This window comes from Amblyomma mixtum, chromosome 1, assembly GCF_055824585.1.
Source record: "Amblyomma mixtum isolate Tamu chromosome 1, ASM5582458v1, whole genome shotgun sequence".
In the NCBI taxonomy this organism is placed as follows: domain Eukaryota; kingdom Metazoa; phylum Arthropoda; class Arachnida; order Ixodida; family Ixodidae; genus Amblyomma; species Amblyomma mixtum.
The window spans coordinates 193,364,760-193,383,737 of record NC_143012.1 but is presented as its reverse complement, the minus strand read 5'-3'; the positions used below and the strand labels follow the sequence as shown (position 1 = coordinate 193,383,737).

At 49.8% G+C, this 18,978-nt stretch overlaps 1 protein-coding gene and 1 pseudogene across 2 annotated transcripts in view; one reads left to right on the top strand and one right to left on the bottom strand.

The window, feature by feature from the left end:
• Positions 1–2,805, top strand: part of LOC149370381 (MIF4G domain-containing protein-like) — a 48,123-nt gene extending 45,318 nt beyond the window's left edge. Inside the window, exon 4 of the mRNA XM_089583238.1 lies at positions 2,751–2,805. Coding sequence (XP_089439364.1) covers positions 2,751–2,775 — 25 coding nt within the window. The 3' untranslated portion in view covers positions 2,776–2,805. The remainder of the gene's footprint in view (positions 1–2,750) is intronic.
• Positions 2,806–11,119: 8,314 nt separating this feature from the next.
• On the bottom strand, positions 11,120–17,358 carry LOC149370380 (MIF4G domain-containing protein A-like; annotated as a pseudogene). The gene is made up of 3 exons (XR_016289783.1): positions 16,895–17,358; positions 15,989–16,262; positions 11,120–11,296 (listed from the first exon to the last, which is right to left on the bottom strand). The product of XR_016289783.1 is annotated as an MIF4G domain-containing protein A-like (transcript).
• Between the last annotated feature and the right edge of the window lie 1,620 nt (positions 17,359–18,978).

The window sequence follows — 18,978 nt, the reverse complement described above, 5'->3', positions numbered from 1 at the left end:
TATCGACCACCAGTAAACATGATCAGGAAACCTCTCGGGCTACGTAGTTGTGGCGTTTCTTCTGCTCGCTGCTGTCCGTAATAAACCTAAGACTCCTGAGCGAGATTTTTCATCAATTCTATTCATGGCATCAGTTAATTTCAATATGCGCAGCTTGAAACTGGGTTTCGGGGTCCGTCCCTTTATCTTTGTTAGTTATGTGCAATTTTAAGCATATTAAATGTACTATAACGAAAGCAGGACTGTGTTGGCAGTGTAATTAATACATATGTGTTCTGCTCGAACTCATGCAATGAAGCTAATTTCCTTTTTGCGCACCATTCTGGCACCCTCAGAAGGAAAGCGGCGAGAAGTTTCCGGACATGCTTCTGGGCACCTGCGCCGATTGGTTCGACAAGCGGCACCAGCTGCTTCGGCCGCTGAACGGGCCCGAGCGGGTGCCGCGCAGCTGGACGGCTTTCGTGTCCTCCTTTTTCGAAGCTCCTGCTGGGCCTGTAGCGTCGCAGCGGAGAAGGAGACATGGCGAGCAGCACGCAGCTCCTGGCCCAGCTGCTGTGCGACTGCTGCCACGACATTCTGCAGTCCCCTTCGCTGGACAACGCACAAGAGGTAAAGCTCTAATTGTGTAGTAAGGCGAAAGACTTTAATGCCTCATGCTGTCCTTAGCAATCCGTGTCAGCAGCCGTTTGTTCGTCCGTGTCGGCAGATGTGTCCGCGTTTGGACGGGTGTCCACCGAGATATGCGGGACAGTTACTGCTACTTCTCTTTCCTCAAATGCAATTTTCAGTTTCTTCATTAAGGCCCCCTGTTTCTCTTTCTTCTTTCATTCCCACTTCCTCCCTTCCTGTATGGTACAGTGCGGTTCGGGTGTCCACCGAGATGACAAAGTTTCCTTTCCACAAGAAGAGTTGCGTGCAAAGGGCAAGGCATAGCGCGAATGGGTAGTGGCGTTCCTCCCTTTACTGTGCGGTTCGGGTGTCCATCGAGATGACAGAGAATTACGGCGCCATTTAATTTCCTCAAAAAGCGTTGCGTTCAAAGGCAAAGGCATCGCGCCGAAAGGGTTGTGGCGTTCCTGCCTTCCTTTACTGTGCGGTTCGGGTGTCCACCGAGATGACAGAATTACTGCGTAATTTCCTTTCCTCAAGAAAGCGTCGCGTTCAAAAGGCAAGGCATCGCGCCGAATGGGTGGTGGCGTTCCGTGGACTGCCTGGCAGCGCTACAACACGCTTTCGCGTTCTACTCCTAAAGGCGAAGGTTAAGCGTCATTAATTAGCAGTTAATTAGCATTTAGTCATTAATCAGTAATTAGTCACTAATTAGTAATTTATCATTACTTCGCCATCAGCCCCACCGCGGTGGCTCAGTGGTTACGGCACTCGGCTGCTGACCCGAAAGACGCGAGTTCGATCCCGGCCGCGGCGGCTGAATTTCGATGAAGCCGAAATTCTAGAAGCCCGTGTGCTGTGCGATGTCAGTGCACGTTAAAGAACCCCAGAAGGAGGAAATTTCCAGAGTCCTTCACTACGGCGTCCCTCATAGCCTGAGTTGCTTTGTGACGTAAAACCCCAATAAACCAACCAATTATCTGTGACGTCATCCAGTGGTGACGTCAGAAGTGTCACATAAGCAAACTGTTGCTGAAAACGGTTTCGCCTCTACGCTCTTTAGACAGTCAAAGTTCTTCTGAATTTTTTTCTTCGCCTTCTCAGAGCCATTATTAACATCCTGTGTCCTCAAGCAGGATACGTGAAACCAAGCAGTTCGAAATTATCACTGCGCTGCGTAGGAATCAAACGAGTCTTAAAGATGTATAAAAATGTGACGCATATGAATTGTGAGGAGTCCATTGCTCTCGAGGAATTTGCAGGGATCGCATAAAATAATTTGGTCCACTCACGGAAATAGGTGCACGGAAACTAACATGACGGTCAGCAGTGATTTTTGGCGGCACTGCGAGCCCTCAGAACGCAGTCCGGTCTGTACTCCTCAGAGAGTTCTTCCAAACAAAGCGCACGAATGGCATACAGAGCAGAAGTAACCGAGAAAAGCAAGCAACGCGACTGCGTCCTATGTACCGCACGTGAGGCTACGTTGAAGAAGTAATGCCCTAAATAGCACACCAGCGAATACCTTAATACGTTAGGGCTCGTATCACATTCAAGTGCCTACTCTTGAAGAAGCCGGCACCAGAAATGCACCTTTCGCTCTTGGATCCTTACTGTAAACCGCGGAGGCTCTGCAGAAGTCGGCAACTTTAATCATTATTGTGAAAGCTAATCAAGCCGAATGTATATATTTGATTCAAGATGGTGCCCTCAGCGCTATAATGAATGGTGCATTGGTGAACGCAACGCGGCTAGCTCACATCTTCTGATGGGAAAATCGTGCTCTCAGTAAGCTCATATTAACGTACCCGGGAAATTGTATAATCTAGTAAAGAATCAATGACAAGACAAACAGTACGTTTATACGTCATTACTATTGTTCATCTATAAGGAACTCAGCGACGAGGTTCTCCTGTGGGTATAAATTCAAAACTTTGCTGGCCGCTTTCTGCAAAACACCACAAGCCCCTGTTATATTTTGTGCTATATTGTGCTGTAATTGCAGACTTTTGTTGCTAACCTTAGTGATTCCGCTCTACTAAGCTGGTTTTAGCAGTGAGGGCACTAAGAGTCATGCGATATTGTCCTCAATGTTGCCCTCCCGTGCTTACCACTAACCAGTGCTGTTTTTTTTCTCACAGATTGCGTGTTCGCGGTCGGTTCTGAGGAGCACCGGCAAGATCATCGAGCATAACGCTCCCCACCTGATGCTGACCTTGGTGCAGCGGATGCCGGAGGTGTTCCTTCAGCCCGGCCTGTCGGCCATCGCGCGCAAGCATTTGCTGGAACTGATCGAGCTGCGCGCTTTCGGATGGTAGTCCTCGCAAAGGAGGAGTACTACGAGAACACGTCAACTTAAGATGAAGCTTATATGGAAAAATTGTTGATTCGCTTGCATGCCTGTTTAATTCGGCAGCAATCAACAGTCAATGATGACGTGTTATTTCTAGCTGCGCTTCTATATTAAAGTAAAAATAACATGACAGCTCTGGAAATCTTTTTCTTCTGTTTTGTTAGCAGTGTCTTGAGCCAATTGTGATTTCGTCGTCAATAAAAGAATGAATCTTTCGATAGAATATAAGATGCTGTGTTGTCTTCATTTTTGTTGAAGCATCTGCGGCGCATTTCACTTCGTGTTGAATAGAGCTATGCAAAGCCAAGCAAACGCTAGTGGTCTTCTTTTCGTGCGAGATCTACCGCTGGTTCATGCAGTGACACATTTGCTGTGATCACTGCGGTTTAAAACATCGATACCAGCGCCATCATGAAGTGAAGGTGATTGTATCCGGCGCTGAAAAGAAATTGGTATGGGTGATTAATAAAAACATCCCGATAGTGCGAAAATGAAGAAAAGCTGTGTGCCGGATTTTTCTGTTCTCGGGCATGACATCCTGAATTGTTTAGATTTCAAATCTCCCTTTTAGAGGACAACAACAACAACAACAACCTGCCTCCTTTGAGCGTTTTTTAAGTACAGTTGGTTTTTTTGGACTTGACCACTGATTTTCATCAGTTCCGGATCTAGGTATTGCATTGTATCGAAAGCGTATGAAGCAATAAAATATTTCAGTAAAAAAACTACGTGACAAAAGAGTCAAGAAACAAACGTGCGGGGGTGGTGACAGATCTTAACTAAGTAAACTTGAGTCTAAGGATATGACACACTGTAAGGATATGACACACTGTAGCGGGCCGAGCCGTGTTTGCACACAGCTGCATCTATACGCGGCTCCGCAGAGGAATTATGGGTCACGTTATCAAATTGCAGGGAAGAAAAACAGAAATGGCTACAGTGAAAAATGCAGCTGGGGCATTCAACGACCTGCTCAGGTTTACGACTAGACGGACGGCGAAGGGAGTGAATAAAACGTTTTCCAAGGGATACCTTTCCATGAGAAACTGTTGGGCTGCGACCAAATAGGATGCATTATTGAGATCTCGAGCAATTTTCGTCCGGCTGCTTGACTAACCTATACACACATCCCTCGAAGACATCGTCGGGTCGCCGCCTCCTTGCCGGACTACGCATCCAACACACCACTCTCATGGAAGAGTGCGTACGTGGGCCCTCTTCCCGCGAACATGGACCGTGAGGCACATAATGGCCGGTGCCTGGCGCGGGCGGAAGCCCTGGCCCGCCACTATGGATCGAAACCCGGCGTATTCCACGTGGATGCCTCAGGCCCCCACCATGGGGAATGGTACACAGCCGCAGTCGCCCACTAATCCAAAACAGTGAACGGCCTTACTTTCCGAGCCCGTGACATAACACACGCGGAGGAGGTCGCCATTGCATTGGCTGCATCTGATTCCAATTTAAAAACAATTATTTCCGACTCGCGAGGGGCATGTCGGAACGTCGAGCAGGGCTGGACACCGTATCTAGCCTACCGCATTCTTCGAAACAGCGTCTACACCGGTTACCCCGCGCAGCGGCGTATCGTTTGGGCTCCCGCTCACATAGGCCTTGAGAGAAATAAGGCAGCTGACGCCGGCGCCCGCGCGCTCTCTCAGCGGACATTCCCCTCGGACCCTGACGATCAGGCACTCGAATTTATTCCAGCTTACACCTTCAAAGACATCGTTTTACTCTATCAGTCTGGCCATGGTCTTTATCCCCGCCCGTGTAAAGCTCTGTCAAAAGCGGAGGAGCGGCTTCTGCTCAGCCTGTATACTAATACTTTGCTGTGCCCGGCAGCTCTGAAACACTTCGACCCTTCTTTCTCTGGCAGCTGTCCGCACTGTGCGGAGAAGTCTTCGGACATCTACCACATGGTGTGGGCCTGTCCCTCCAACCCTGCTATCCCCCCTCACCCCAACCCAACCCGGGAGGACAGGGAGGCGACCCTGCTCGGCTGCTCTGACGTGCAGGTCCAACGGGCCTTGGTCGCGCGAGCCTGGGAGGCGGCCGATGCCACTGGGGTCCCGAACTAGGGACCTCCACCTAGTATTTGTAAGGGCTGGCCCCCTCTGGGTCAGCTCATGCATAACCTCCTGTATTATACTTGTACATAAATGTTTTCCACCACCACCACCTCGGGCATTTGACTGAGTGTGTGTGCTGCTCGAAAGGACGAAACAGGGCTGGGCTACTGAAGAACGTAAGATATCGAGGGACATAAAGCAATACCGCACCCTTCTCTCTGAATTACGACCACGTGCTGCGATATGAAAAATTAGCACGCAAGCTTTCTGAGTAGCTTTAAGCGCAGCGCACTTTCTATACTTTCTAAATCTTTACCTCCTTTGTCTGTGTACCCTTCATTGTGCATGTTGCAGACGGTCATTTGAAGTATCCCATCTTCGATACTATAATTCAATACATTTTCTCTATCTGTATCAAGTATCCCTTGGCAGAAATGAAATTATCAGAGTATCAGTATCGAAAAAAAATCGGCAGTGGTTTAGGTCAGGTTAAGCCGGATAAATTGCGTTAGCAATGGTGCACGAGTTCTTCTGGGGATTCTTCGGCGCGTTGCGTTCGCCTGGTAGCATTGCGGCGTTCCCGAGCAGTCAGGTGTTGAGATTCATCGGCGATCGATGACGTGGAACCACTCCGCGAGGTGGAACATTGTCGCCGAGCAGCATCCTTAGCACGACGCTTTGCAAGACGTTCTTCACGCTGTTCTGGCGTCTCTTGTGCACGTTGTCGGTTTCTCGCTTCGGAACAGCAGTCGAGACACCGATCCGACTCCCCGCTGCATAGTTTCGACTCCGGGCCATCAGGGCCTAGCAGGAAACGAAGCTGCAGACGCGGCGGCCCGAGCACTCACTCACCGGGCGTTCTCATTGGGTCCTGAGCATCTGAAACCTGAAGGTGGCTCTTTACTCTCGTTCAAAGACATAACATCTTATAAGGATAGGCACCGCGTGTACCCAGCCCGTGCAAAGGGACTGGGGAAAGCAAACGAACGCGTTCTACTTAGACTATTCACTAATACAATGCTGTGCCCGGCAGTATTAAAACACTTCGATCCCGCGTTCACTGGCAGGTGCAAACACTGTGGCGAGGTGGGTGACACCTACCACATGGTTTGGGCTTGCCAGCGCAACTCAGCAAAAGGCTTTGGTCAAGAGGGCTAAGCTGGCGGCTTCGACCGATGGGGTCCCGGAATAGGGACTCCACCCATTGGAGGGCTCTTTAAGAGAGCCTCACCTCTTTTATTACATAAAGGCTTTTCATCATCATCATCATCATCCAGTTCTATTTAGAGAAGTGCACTGCATAGCAAAGCATTCACGCCAATGAAGGGAAAGGCAAAGGAAGGGCGCATAACTGGCCGCCTGGGGCAGTGGACACCTTAGTCGCGCTTTAAGCTACGAAATCAACCGGGCGGGAGCTTGGAAAGCACACGAGGTGCGAATAACTGCCCTCTTGGAACAATGAACACCTATCATGCTTTGGTGGTGAAAATGTTTTAATGAAATGGTTTAGGAGGTTGTAGCGGTGGTTGGAGCTCTCAGTCCGGAACCCCATTGGCATAGGCTGCTGTCCGGGCTCTTTCGATGAGTTGCTTTTGACTCTTTTCGTCCGAGCTGGACAGAGCTGCCTCCCACCCCTCCTGCGTTGGCTGGTTATTAACAGTGATCGCCTGATTTCGTTGGCAGGCCCATACCATATGGTACAGGTCCGCCTTCTCCACGCAGAATTTGCATTGTAAGTCAAATGACTCCGTGTCTATGGCATGTAGTCTTCGTGGGTTGTTGTAAGTGTTGGTCTGTAGCTTTAGGAGGTGTTGTTCCTCCCCTTTATCTAGTTTCTTAGCCGGCGGGGGGTTGACCCGACGGGATAATGTTAAGTGCTGAAGTACGTCATTGTAAGTTAGTAGTGGGGTAGGAGGTTCCACGGCATCTGCGCTGGGTGCCCGGGGGAGAAAAGCTCGGGCTGAGGCATGTGCGCTCTCGTTCCATGGGAGGCCCTGGTGACCTGGTACCCATATTAAGTGTTTGTGTGGGTTGGTAGCCACGGATGTAGCTATCTTGCAGGATTTTAGCTGCTAGCGGTGCGACCCTGCCCCTGAGGTAACTGCGATACGCTGTCTGTGAATCGTGAGAATGTATTCTGAGCTAGTAAAATACAGTAAAAATAGTAGTTGCAGATAGAGCAATCGCCGCTTCTTCCGCAGCGGGTATGTCCTGGCTAGACTAGTCCATCGACTGTTGTATTTGGTGCACTACCGCGACGGCCGTCATTCCCTGCTCGGGACCCCCAGCATCAACATAGAACACGCCCTCGCGCCCGCCGTAGTGTCTTTTCATGGCTTCGGCTCGTGCTTGTCGTCTTGACTGGTGAAAATTGAGGCGCATATTCCTGGGGAGTGGAGCTGCCTTGAGTTGTCCTTTCCATGACGCTGGGATGTCGGTTTTGGTGTCTAGCTGTCGGGGGCCATTGATGATTTAAATAACTCAAGACTTGTCGGCCAGTTCGAGTTGTGGAGAGCCGTACCACCTGCGCCGTAAGGTGTGCCTCTATTAGCTCATCGATCGTGTTGTGCACATCCAGTCGCAAGAGCCGGTCCGTCGATGTCGAGGTTTTCCGTCGATGTCGAGCCTTCTTGTAGGCTGTTCTGATTTTTATGTCCAGGTTTTTAATGTCACGCTTTTTAAGGCGGAGGTAGGGCGCTACGTAGACGACGCGGCTTACAACGAAAGCCTGCACCAGTCGCAGAGTATCGTCTTTTCGCATCCCTGATTTGCGCGTCGTTATCCTGGCGATCATCCTGGCGACTTGCTCACTCACGGGCCGTAGTTTCTGGAGGGTAAGTAGGTTGTTGCCGTTGTTATTTATGTACAGACCCAGGATCTTCAGGGTCTGAACTTCCTTGATGGGTAAGTTGTCTACGCGGATGTTGATCGTGTCTTGATTCTTGCGATGAGGGAAGACTATGAGTTCGGATTTTTCGGGTGAGCACGTTAGTCCACACGCCCGGGCACAATTTTGAACAGTTTTCGCCGCTGTTTGTAGTTGTTCTTCAATCATTCCCATACTTCCCGTGGTTGTCCAGATGGTTATATCATCAGCGTACAGGGCGTGTCGTATGCCCTGTACCTGATTCAGAAGAGGTGGGAGATTTAGGAGTGCAATGTTGAAGAGAAGTGGTGATAGTACTGCTCCTTGCGGAGTGCCTCTCGTGCCCATCTTCACTTGCGTTGTGTGTTTTGTGCCGGTGCTGATGTTGACGGTTCTGTCCGTAAGGAAATCGCAGATGTACGAGTAAACTCGCTGTCCACAGTTCATGCTGTGGAGGTTCTGAGGATTGTGGAGTGTTTGACATTGTCAAACGCTCCCTTGAGGTCAAGTGTTTGAAGCGCTCGGTTACTGTATGTGCGTGCGGGATCAATCACTTCGCGTTTGATTTGCAGAAGCACATCATGGGTGGACAAGTGTGCCCTGAACCCAAACATCGTGTGATAATTTCATTTCTGCCAAGGGATACCTGATACAGACAGAGAAAATGTATTGAATTATAGTATCGAAGATGGGATACTTCAAATGACCGTCTGCAGCATGCACAATGAAGGGTACACAGAAAAAGGAGGTAAAGGTTTAGAAAGTATAGAAAGTGCGCTGCGCTTCAAACTACTCAGAAAGCTTGCGTGCTAATTTTTCATATCGCAGCACGTGGTCGTAATTCAGAGAGAAGGTTGCGGTATTGCTTTATGTCCCTCGATATCTTACGTTCTTCAGTAGCCCAGTCCTGTTTCGTCCTTTCGAGCTGCACACACACTCAGTCAAATGCCCGAGGTGGTGGTGGTGGAAAACATTTATGTACAAGTATAATACAGTAGGTTATGCATGAGCGGACCCAGAGGGGGCCAGCCCTTACAAATACTAGGTGGAGGTCCCTAGTTCGGGACCCCAGTGGCATCGGCCGCCTCCCAGGCTCGCGCGACCAAGGCCCGTTGGGCCTGCAGGTCAGAGCAGCCGAGCAGGGTCGCCTCCCAGTCCTCCCGGGTTGGGTTGGGGTGAGGGGGGATAGCAGGGTTGGAGGGGCAGGCCCACACCATGTGGTAGATGTCCGAAGACTTCTCCGCACAGTGCGGACAGCTGCCCGATAAAGAAGGGTCGAAGTGTTTCAGAGCTGCCGGGCACAGCAAAGTATTAGTATACAGGCTGAGCAGAAGCCGCTCCTCCGCCTTTGAGAGACCTTTACACGGGCGGGGATAAAGACCTTGGCCAGACTGATAGAGTAAAACGATGTCTTTGAAGGTGTAAGCTGGAATAAATTCGAGTGCCTGATCGTCAGGGTCGGAGGGGAATGTCCGCTGAGAGAGCGCGCGGGCGGCGGCGTCAGCTGCCTCATTTCCCTCAAGGCCTATGTGAGCGGGAGCCCAAACGATACGCCGGTGCGCGGGGTCACCGGTGTAGACGCTGTTTTGAAGAATGCGGTAGGCTAGATACGGTGTCCAGCCCTGCTCAACGTTCCGACATGCCCCTCGCGAGTCGGAAATAATTGTTTTTGAATTGGAATCAGATGCAGCAACGCAATGGCGACCTCCTCCGCGTGTGTTATGTCACGGGCTCGGAAAGTAAGGCTGTTCACTGTTTTGGATTGGTGGACGACTGCGGCTGTGTACCATCCACCATGGTGGGGGCCTGAGGCATTCACGTAGAATACGCCGGGTTTCGATCCATAATGGCGGGCCAGGGCTTCCGTCCGCGCCAGGCGCCGGCCAATATGGGTATCACGGTCCATGTTCGCGGGAACAGGGCCCACGTGGAGGGCGCATCTCCACTGGGATGGAATACGTACGCGCTCTTCCATGAGAGTGGTGTGTTGGATGTGTAGTCCCGCAAGGAGGCGGCGACCCGACGATGTCTTCGAGAGACGTGTGTATAGGTTAGTCAAGCAGCCAGGCGAAAATTGCTCGAGATCTCAATAATGCATCCTATTTGGTCGCAGCCCAACAGTTTCTCATGGAAAGGTTTCCCTTGGAAAAAATTTTATTCTTCGCTCCCTTCGCCGTCCGTCTAGTCGTAAACCTGAGCAGGTCGTTGAATGCCCCGGCTGCATTTTTCACTGTAGCCATTTCTGTTTTTCTTCCCTGCAATTTGATAACGTGACCCATAATTCCTCTGCGGAGCCGCGTATAAGTGCAGCTGTGTGCAAACACGGCTCGGCCCGCTAACTTGGTCTCCAGGGAAAGCGGGTCGTCAGTATGTGAGGAAAATTCAATTTTATAGTGTGTCATGTCCTTAGACTTAAGTTTACTTAGTTAAAATCTGTCACCACCACCGAACGTTTGTTTCTTGACTCTTTTGTCACGTAGGTTTTTTTTACTGAAATATTTTTATTGATTCATACGCTTTCGATACAATGCAATACCTAGATCCAGAACTGATGAAAATCAGTGGTCAAGTCCCAAAAAACCAACTGTACTTAAAAAACGCTCAAAGGAGGCAGGTGAAGGTAGAGTTGGAATCTAAACAATTCAGGATGTCATGCCCGAGAACAGAAAAGTCCGGAACACAGCTTTTCTTCATTTTCGCTCTATCGGGATGTTTCTATTAATCGCCCATACCAATTTATTTTCAGCGCCGGATACAATCACCTTCACTTCATGATGGCGCTGGTATCGATGTTTTAAACCGCAGTGATCACAGCAAATGTGCCACTGCATGAACCAGCGGTAGATCTCGCACGAAAAGAAGACCACTAGCGTTTGCTTGGCTTTGCATAGCTCTATTCAACACGAAGTGAAATGCGCCGCAGATGCTTCAACAAAAATGAATACAACACAGCATCTTATATTCTATCGAAACGTTAATTCTTTTATTGACGACGAAATCACAATTGGCTCAAGACACTGCTAACACAACAGAAGAAAAAGATTTCCAGAGCTGTCATGTTATTTGTACTTTAAGATAGAAGCGCAGCTAGAAATAACACGTGACCCTTGACTGCTGATTGCTGCCGAATTGAACAGGCTTGCAAGCAAATCAACAATTTTTTCATATAAGCTTCATCTTAAATTGACGTGTTCTCATAGTACTCCTTCTTTCCGAGGACTACCATCCGGAAGCGCGCAGCTCGATCAGTTCCAGCAAATGCTTGCGCGCGATGGCCGACAGGCCGGGCTGAAGGAACGCCTCCCGCATCCGCTGCACCAAGGTCTGCATCAGGTAGGGAGCGTTATGCTCGATGATCTTGCCGGTGCTCCTCACAACCGACCACGAACACGCAATCTGTGAGAAAAAAAACAGCACTGGTTAGTGGTAAGCACGGGAGGGCAACATTGAGGACGATATCGCATGACTCTTAGTGCCCTCACTGCTAAGACCAGCTTAGTAGAGCGGAATCACTAAGGTTAGCAACAAAAGCCAGCAATTACAGCACAATATAGCACAAAATATAAGAGGGGCTTGTGGTGTTTTGCAGAAAGCGGCCAGCAAAGTTTTGAATTTATACCCACAGGAGAACCTCGTCGCTGAGTTCCTTATAGATGAACAATAGTAATGACCTATAAACGTACTGTTTATCTTGTCGTTGATACTTTACTAGATTATACATTTTCCCGAGTAGGTTAATATGAGCTTACTGAGAGCACGATTTTCCCATCAGAAGATGTGAGCGAGCCGCGTTGCGTTAACCAATGCACCATTCATTATGGCGCTGAGGGCACCATCTTGAATCAAATATATACATTCGGCTTGATTAGCTTTCACAATAATGATTAAGGTTGCCTACTTCTGCAGAGCATCCGAGGTTTACAGTAAGGATCCAAGAGCGAAAGGTTCATTTCTGTTGCCGGCTTCTTTAAGAGTAGGCACTTGAATGTGATACGAGCCCTAACGTATTAAGGTATTCGCTGGTGTGCTATTTAGGGCATTACTTCCTCAACGTAGCCTCACGTGCGGTACATAGGACGCAGTCGCGTTGCTTGCTTTTCTCGGTTACTTCTGCTCTGTATGCCATTCGTGCGCTTTGTTTGGAAGAACTCTCTGAGGAGTACGGACCGGACTGCGTTCTGAGGGCTCGCAGTGGCGCCAAAAATCACTGCTGACCGTCATGTTAGTTTCCGTGCACCTATTTCCGTGAGTGGACCAAATTATTTTATGCGATCCTTGCAATTTCCTCGCGAGCAATGGGCTCCTCACAATTCATGTACGTCACATTATTATACATCGTTAAGAGTCGTTTGATTCCGACGCAGCGCAGTGATAATTTCGAACTGCTTGGTTTCACGTATCCTGCTTGAGGACACAGGTTGTTAATAATGGCTGTGAGAAGCCGAAGAAAAAAATTCAGGGGAACTTTGACTGTCTAAAGACAGTAGAGGCGAAAGCGTTTTCAGCAACACTTTGCTTATGTGACACTTCTGACGTCACCACTGGATGACGTCACAGATAATTGGTTGGTTTATTGGGGTTTTACGTCACAAAGCAACTCAGGCTATGAGGGACGCCGTAGTGAAGGGCTCCGGAAATTTCCTCCTTCTGGGGTTCTTTAACGTGCACTGACATCGCACAGCACACGGGCTTCTAGAATTTCGCCTTCATCGAAATTCAGCAGCCGCGGCCGGGATCGAACTCGCTTCTTTCGGGTCAGCAGCCGAGCGCCGTAACCACTGAGCCACCGCGGTGGGGCTGATGGCGAAGTAATGACAAATTACTAATTAGTGACTAATTACTGATTAATGACTAAATACTAATTAACTGCTAATTAATGACGCTTAACCTTCGCCTTTAGGAGTGGAACGCGACAGCGTTTTCTAGCGCTGCCAGGCAGTCCACGGATCGCCACCACCCATTCGGCGCGATGCCTTGCCTTTCGAACGCGACGCTTTCTTGAGGAAAGAAAATTACGCAGTAATTCTGTCATCTCGGTGGACACCCGAACCGCACAAAAAAGGAAGGCAGGAACGCCACAACCCCTTCGGCGCGATGCCTTGGCCTTTGAACGCAACGCTTTTTGAGGAAAGTAAATGGCGCCGTAATTCTCTGTCATCTCGATGGACACCCGAACCGCACAGTAAAGGAAGGGAGGAACGCCACTACCCATTCGCGCTATGCCTTGCCCTTTGAACGCAACTCTTCTTGAGGAAAGGAAATTTTCTGTCATCTCGGTGGACACCCGAACCGCACTGTACCGTATAGGAAGGGTGACCGGATGAATGGGCAATTCGGATGCAAAAACACATGGCAGTTGTTGAGGCACCTTTTAGACCCGGCGGCAACCAAATCTGCGCAGAAGGGGCAAATGGCTAGGTTAGTGCATCGGTATCAAGGCACGATTGGGGAATTTATACATGAACTCCGAAGTCGTTACATAAACAGAGAGGCGGGCGGTTGCTTGCCGGATTATTCGGGGGAGGAAAACCTTGAATTGGATGCAGACTTTACGGTGGCGGAGGTAGAGTTTGCAATGGGCCAGCTTCGTACCACGTCAGCAGCGGGTCCGGACGGGGTTACTAATAAAATGCTGAGGAACCTGGATTTCAAGTCAGTGGGGGCACTCACGAATTTAATGAATAAATTTTGGGCGGCTGGGGAGATTCCGCCAGAGTGGAAGCATGCTAGGATTACATTTATTCCTAAAGCAGGGAAGAAGCTCTGCATTGAGAATCTGCGTCCCATCTCGCTAACGTCGTGCTTGGCCAAATTGATGGAGCATGTAGTCCTGAACAGGCTTCAGGGTTATGTAGAGGACAATGAGTTGATACCTGAAACAATGATTGGCTTCAGGGCTAATTTATCGACGCAGGATGTCAAGTTACAGCTCAAAACAGACGTGGTTAATCCTGGGTACGGCACGGGCACCAAGGCTATCTTGGGGCTCGACCTCACTAAGGCCTTTGACAATGTTACCCATGAGGCAATATTGAGGAACCTATCGGACATAGGACCGGGGGGTAGAACCTTCCGGTACATCAGATCGTTTCTGGAGGGTAGGACTGCGGAGATTGTAGTCGGAGAAATGAAATCGGATCCCTTCCCATTGGGGGGCAGGGGGACACCGCAAGGGTCGGTATTATCGCCCTTCCTATTTAATCTCGCCCTGATCAAGATACCACCCAGGCTGCAAGGGATATCGGGACTTAAACATACATTTTATGCGGATGACATTACTCTATGGGTAACAAGAGGCAGTGACGCACAGTTGGAAGAAACTCTACAACAGGCGGTGGATATTGTGGAGGAGCTAGCAGGGGAAGCAGGACTCTCGTGTTCTCAGCCCAAGTCCGAGCTTTTTGTGCTGAGGGATAAACCAAGAGGGATACATGCGAGGCACTATGTGCCGCCACCACCTTTAGAGGTGAGAGTGGGGGGAGTACCGGTCGCTGAGGTCCAAACGATCAGGATCCTGGGTATGTATCTGCAGACTAACAGGAAGAATAGCGAGTCATTGCAAAGGCTTAACAATACGGTCAATGCTACCGTGCGGCTAATCAGGAGAATCGCCAATCGTAAGAGAGGTGTTAAGGAAAAAGACTTGTGTAAGCTAGTGCAGGCATTTGTGCTCAGTAGAATAGTGTATGCGACGCCTTATTTGAAGCTGGACGCGGCGGAAAAAGGAAAGGTGGAGGCTATGATTAGGCAGGCGTATAAAGCGGCCCTTGGGTTGCCTCAGAATGCGTCTACCGAAAGGCTGCTGGGATTAGGGGTGCACAACACCCTAGAAGAACTACGGGAGGCGCACTTGGTTATGCAGCTCGGTAGGCTTTCAAAAACAAAAGCAGGGAGGGACATATTGGAAAGGATCGGCATTGGAGTTGACGTTCCAGCCGGTGACACGAAAATTCAGGTGAGGCGGGAAATGCACAAGGGCTTGTACATAAAACCTTTGCCCAAGAACATGCATCCAATACATCACGAGGACCGCAGGAAGGCAAGAGCCAAAGCTTTACATGCTAAGTACGGGAAGTACAACGGGGCAGTCTATGTAGATGTCGCCGAGTATAAGAACAAGGATGCATTTGCAATTGCGGTGGTGGACGGGCGGGGCCACTTGATCGCCTCTGGATCAGTCAAAACCCGCTCCCCAGAAACTGCAGAGGAAGCGGCAATAGCACTAGCTATGACTAGTAGTAATGCTGACCTGATATTCAGCGATTCAAAAACAGCCATCCGAAATTTGGCGAGGGGCAGAATATCTGTCACAGCGGCGCGGTTGTTGAATCGGACCACGGAGCGAGGGATTACAGAGGCGGAAATTGTCTGGGTACCTGCACACTCTGGGAAACCTGGGAACGAGACGGCTCACATGAATGCTCGAGGTTTCGTCAGCCGAGTAGGTGAGCCGGACGTCCCGGGAAGGTCCACGAGAGATGGGCTGGTATCCTTTCATGACATTACTACTCATTTCAGACTTAACCGGAGGATTTACCCACCCCCGGACAAGCAATTGGTGAAGGCGCAGGAATGCGTCTGGCGCCGATTGCAGACCAGATGTTTCTTCAACCCATACGTGTTGAGCAAAATCTACCCGGACATTCAGCCGGAGTGCAAATGGTGTCACGAATTGGCAACCTATGACCACGTATTATGGAGCTGTAGCATAGCACCGCCACCGGCGGACATTATGCGTGATCCTTCCCTCGAGCAGTGGGAGGCCGTGCTGGCCAGCTCAGACCCGGTCGTCCAGACCAGGGCCGTGGAGTGGGCCACCCAGGTCGCCGTCAGCCACGGGTTGATGGCCATCTAACACGGAATCGTCCACACATGCTCTCTGACGAAAATAAAGTTTTTCCATCCATCCATGAAAATTGCATTTGAGGAAAGGGAAGTAGCAGTAACTGTCCCGCATATCTCGGTGGACACCTGTCCAAACGCGGACACATCTGCCGACACGGACGAACACACGGCTGCTGACACGGATTGCTAAGGACAGCATGAGGCATTAAAGTCTTTCGCCTTACTACACAATTAGAGCTTTACCTCTTGTGCGTTGTCCAGCGAAGGGGACTGCAGAATGTCCTGGCAGCAGTCGCACAGCAGCTGGGCCAGGAACAGCGTGCTGCTCGCCATGTCTCCTTCTCCGCTGCGACGCTGCATGCCCAGCACGAGCTTCGAAAAAGGAGGACACGAAAGCCGTCGAGCTGCGCGGCACCCGCTCGGACCCGTTCAGCGGCCGAAGCAGCTGGTGCCGCTTGTCGAACCAATCGGCGCAGGTGCCCAGAAGCATGTCGGGAAACTTCTCGCCGCTTTCCTTCTGAGGGTGCCAGAATGGTGCGCAAAAAGGAAATTAGCTTCATTGCTTGAGTACGAGCAGAACACATATGTATTACACTGCCAACACCGTCCTGCTTTCGTTGTAGTAAATTAATGTGCTTAAAATTGCACATAACTAACAAAGATAAAGGCATGGACCCCGAAACCCAGTTTCAAGCTGCGCATATTGAAATGAACTGATGCCATGAATAGAATTGATGAAAAATCTCGCTCAGGAGTCTTAGGTTTATTACGGACAGCAGCGAGCAGACGAAAGGGCACAACTACGGAGCCCGAGAGGTTTCCTGATCATCTTTACTGGTGGTCGATAAAGTGTGCTTTTGTTTGGTGCAGTTGCTTATAGATTAAGCCCACTCTATATAATAAGCAACACAGAAGTAACGAGAGCAAAGCAGAAGTCAAAATATGAATTCTGCTACGGACGGCAAGGACACCAAGTACAACCGTCATAGGTAAAGACAATCATACAGGTACCTCGTAATCTTACGCATTCTCAGCATCATTATACCTTGCTATGTGCTGCTGTAAGGATAGCGCAAGAAAATCGACCAGAATGCGGACTGCATCGGTCACACGGCACGAACAATGAACAGGAGGGAAAATCCCGCTTACCGCGATTAGGAAGGTGCAGAGTTGAAAAGCTGGCTTGTCATTCTGAGTGCCCTGTGTGGCTCTTTGACATAGTGCCTCAACCAGCTCCGTCAACTTCTGGGTGGTAAGGGCGTTCAGATCTGCGTGCAAATAAACGTGTTAGGAACCAAGCGGAATAAACCCGCAACACTCGTTTGTCCACTCGCTCTCGCCGCCATAAGCTGCTCTCGCACCGAAATCACAAGCGCTGTAGCAGCCGCGCTTTACGCCCGGTCGCTAAGACATGGCATGCATTCAACACAACCAAGGCAGTTATAGCCGTTATACGGCAGTTATAGCCGTCCATGCAAGCAAATATCGTTATCTACGATCCCCACGTGCCTTTGCCAAGCTCCATGGAATTCTTCCCTTCCCTAGAAACCGGCCTCCAACTCTATGAGATAAGTTGTTTTCAGATAGGATTATAGTGCGTTGGACCTAAGTAAACTAGGTGGTAGAGTTTGCTACTCGCTGCACTCTATGCGCTATGCGACCAGATATAAATATTGAAAACGGTGCCCTTGATGTGGGCTCACGGGCGGTGAACTCCACTCCATGCTGGATAAACACGGCCGAACGCTTTCTCACCTTGCAGCGCCCTCTTGATTAGGCCCTGCGCGTGCGAGGGAGCACTCGCTGACTCCGGCTCGTCGCCCAAGGCGAATTTCAGCTGCCGAAGTGGAGGGAAGCTGCGCAAGCCTTTCGCACACCACGCCATCGAATAGAATACCTTGAAGAAGACAGCAGAGCACTACATTAAGAAACGACTGTCAGATCCTGTGCGTGCGGTATGTCATGCCGTTTTGTCATGTCATGCCCTCCAAGTCTTTAAACCCCAGTGCTGTCAATAAACCAGCCCCGCTGCTTTTAACTGTAGGTTGAAGCCCTTTGCAGAGAAGAGTCACTGCTCAGACGTTTACTCCTCATCTCCACACGCTCCGCATAACGTGTACTTCTCGTGGCAGCTGACTGAATATGTTTTGGTCCGAAAAATTCCAGTCCTGGCCTCGTAGAAGAAAGCTCTTCCCTTCAATTGTCATACATATTAAAGGGACACTGAGGAGAGCACTATTAATATATTTTTTATAGCAAAATACGATAGTTCGGCATGTCATGGCTTTGTTGCCACTTGACCGGCAGCGAAAAATGCATTTATTTCTAAGAAATTTGGATTCGAAGTTGAAAAGGTTTTTCCCGCCGCTGTGATTCAAACTTGGGATTCGGCTATGACGACAGAGGACTAAGTGACGTGAAACATGACGTGATGCAGACTCCGTGATTTCTGGTGCCAGCAGTGCGGCCTAGCAACAGCCGAAAAGAAAGCTACCGCCGGCCGCACGTTGAAGGCATCTATCGGCTATTGCGGCCGTCGCTACAGTCGCTTCGCTTACGTTTGCACCGGCGTTTTGCGAGCGTTACGATGGATCTCGTTCTCGAAGTCGTCAACGAAGTTCTCGCAAATAGACACCTTTAGCATACCGTGTACCTTGATACCGCTAGCGGAATACCGGGAGCCCGCCTAACGCCGGCGAGCAGGCGCTGATTGGTCCCGATGCTTCAGGCGAGCGCGCAGCTGCCCGGCACGTGGCGCCATCTGGCGACGTCAAGGAGATTTGCGCATGCATTGGCTGCGCCTCAGTGATTTGTGCTTCTCGTGTCCTAGCGTTGCTAGAACCATTGGTTCCAGCAACACTGTTTTCTTATATGACGTCATGACGCTTGTACTTGCGAGTTTGGCCTGTGGCGGCGATACCTGTATTTTGGTTCTTGCTCTTTTCTACGTTACAAGAGCTTTGTTGTCAGTATGAGTGGCGTTTTTGTAATCAGGAGCTGTTATTCTGTCGATACAAGCCAACTTCAATTTCTCCTCAGTGTCCCTTTAAGGCGGAAGTCCTAATTGCTTCATCGTTGTAAGCAGGAGTTGTCGACAGGCCAATCGTACTTTGACTAGTAAGCATGCAACCAATTAGAGGGATCGTAAAGTGATTCTCCAAATAAGTGGGAATGAGTTTAGTTAATTCATAATTACCCAATTAACCTAATTAAAACTTTCTAGTCAGACCAGA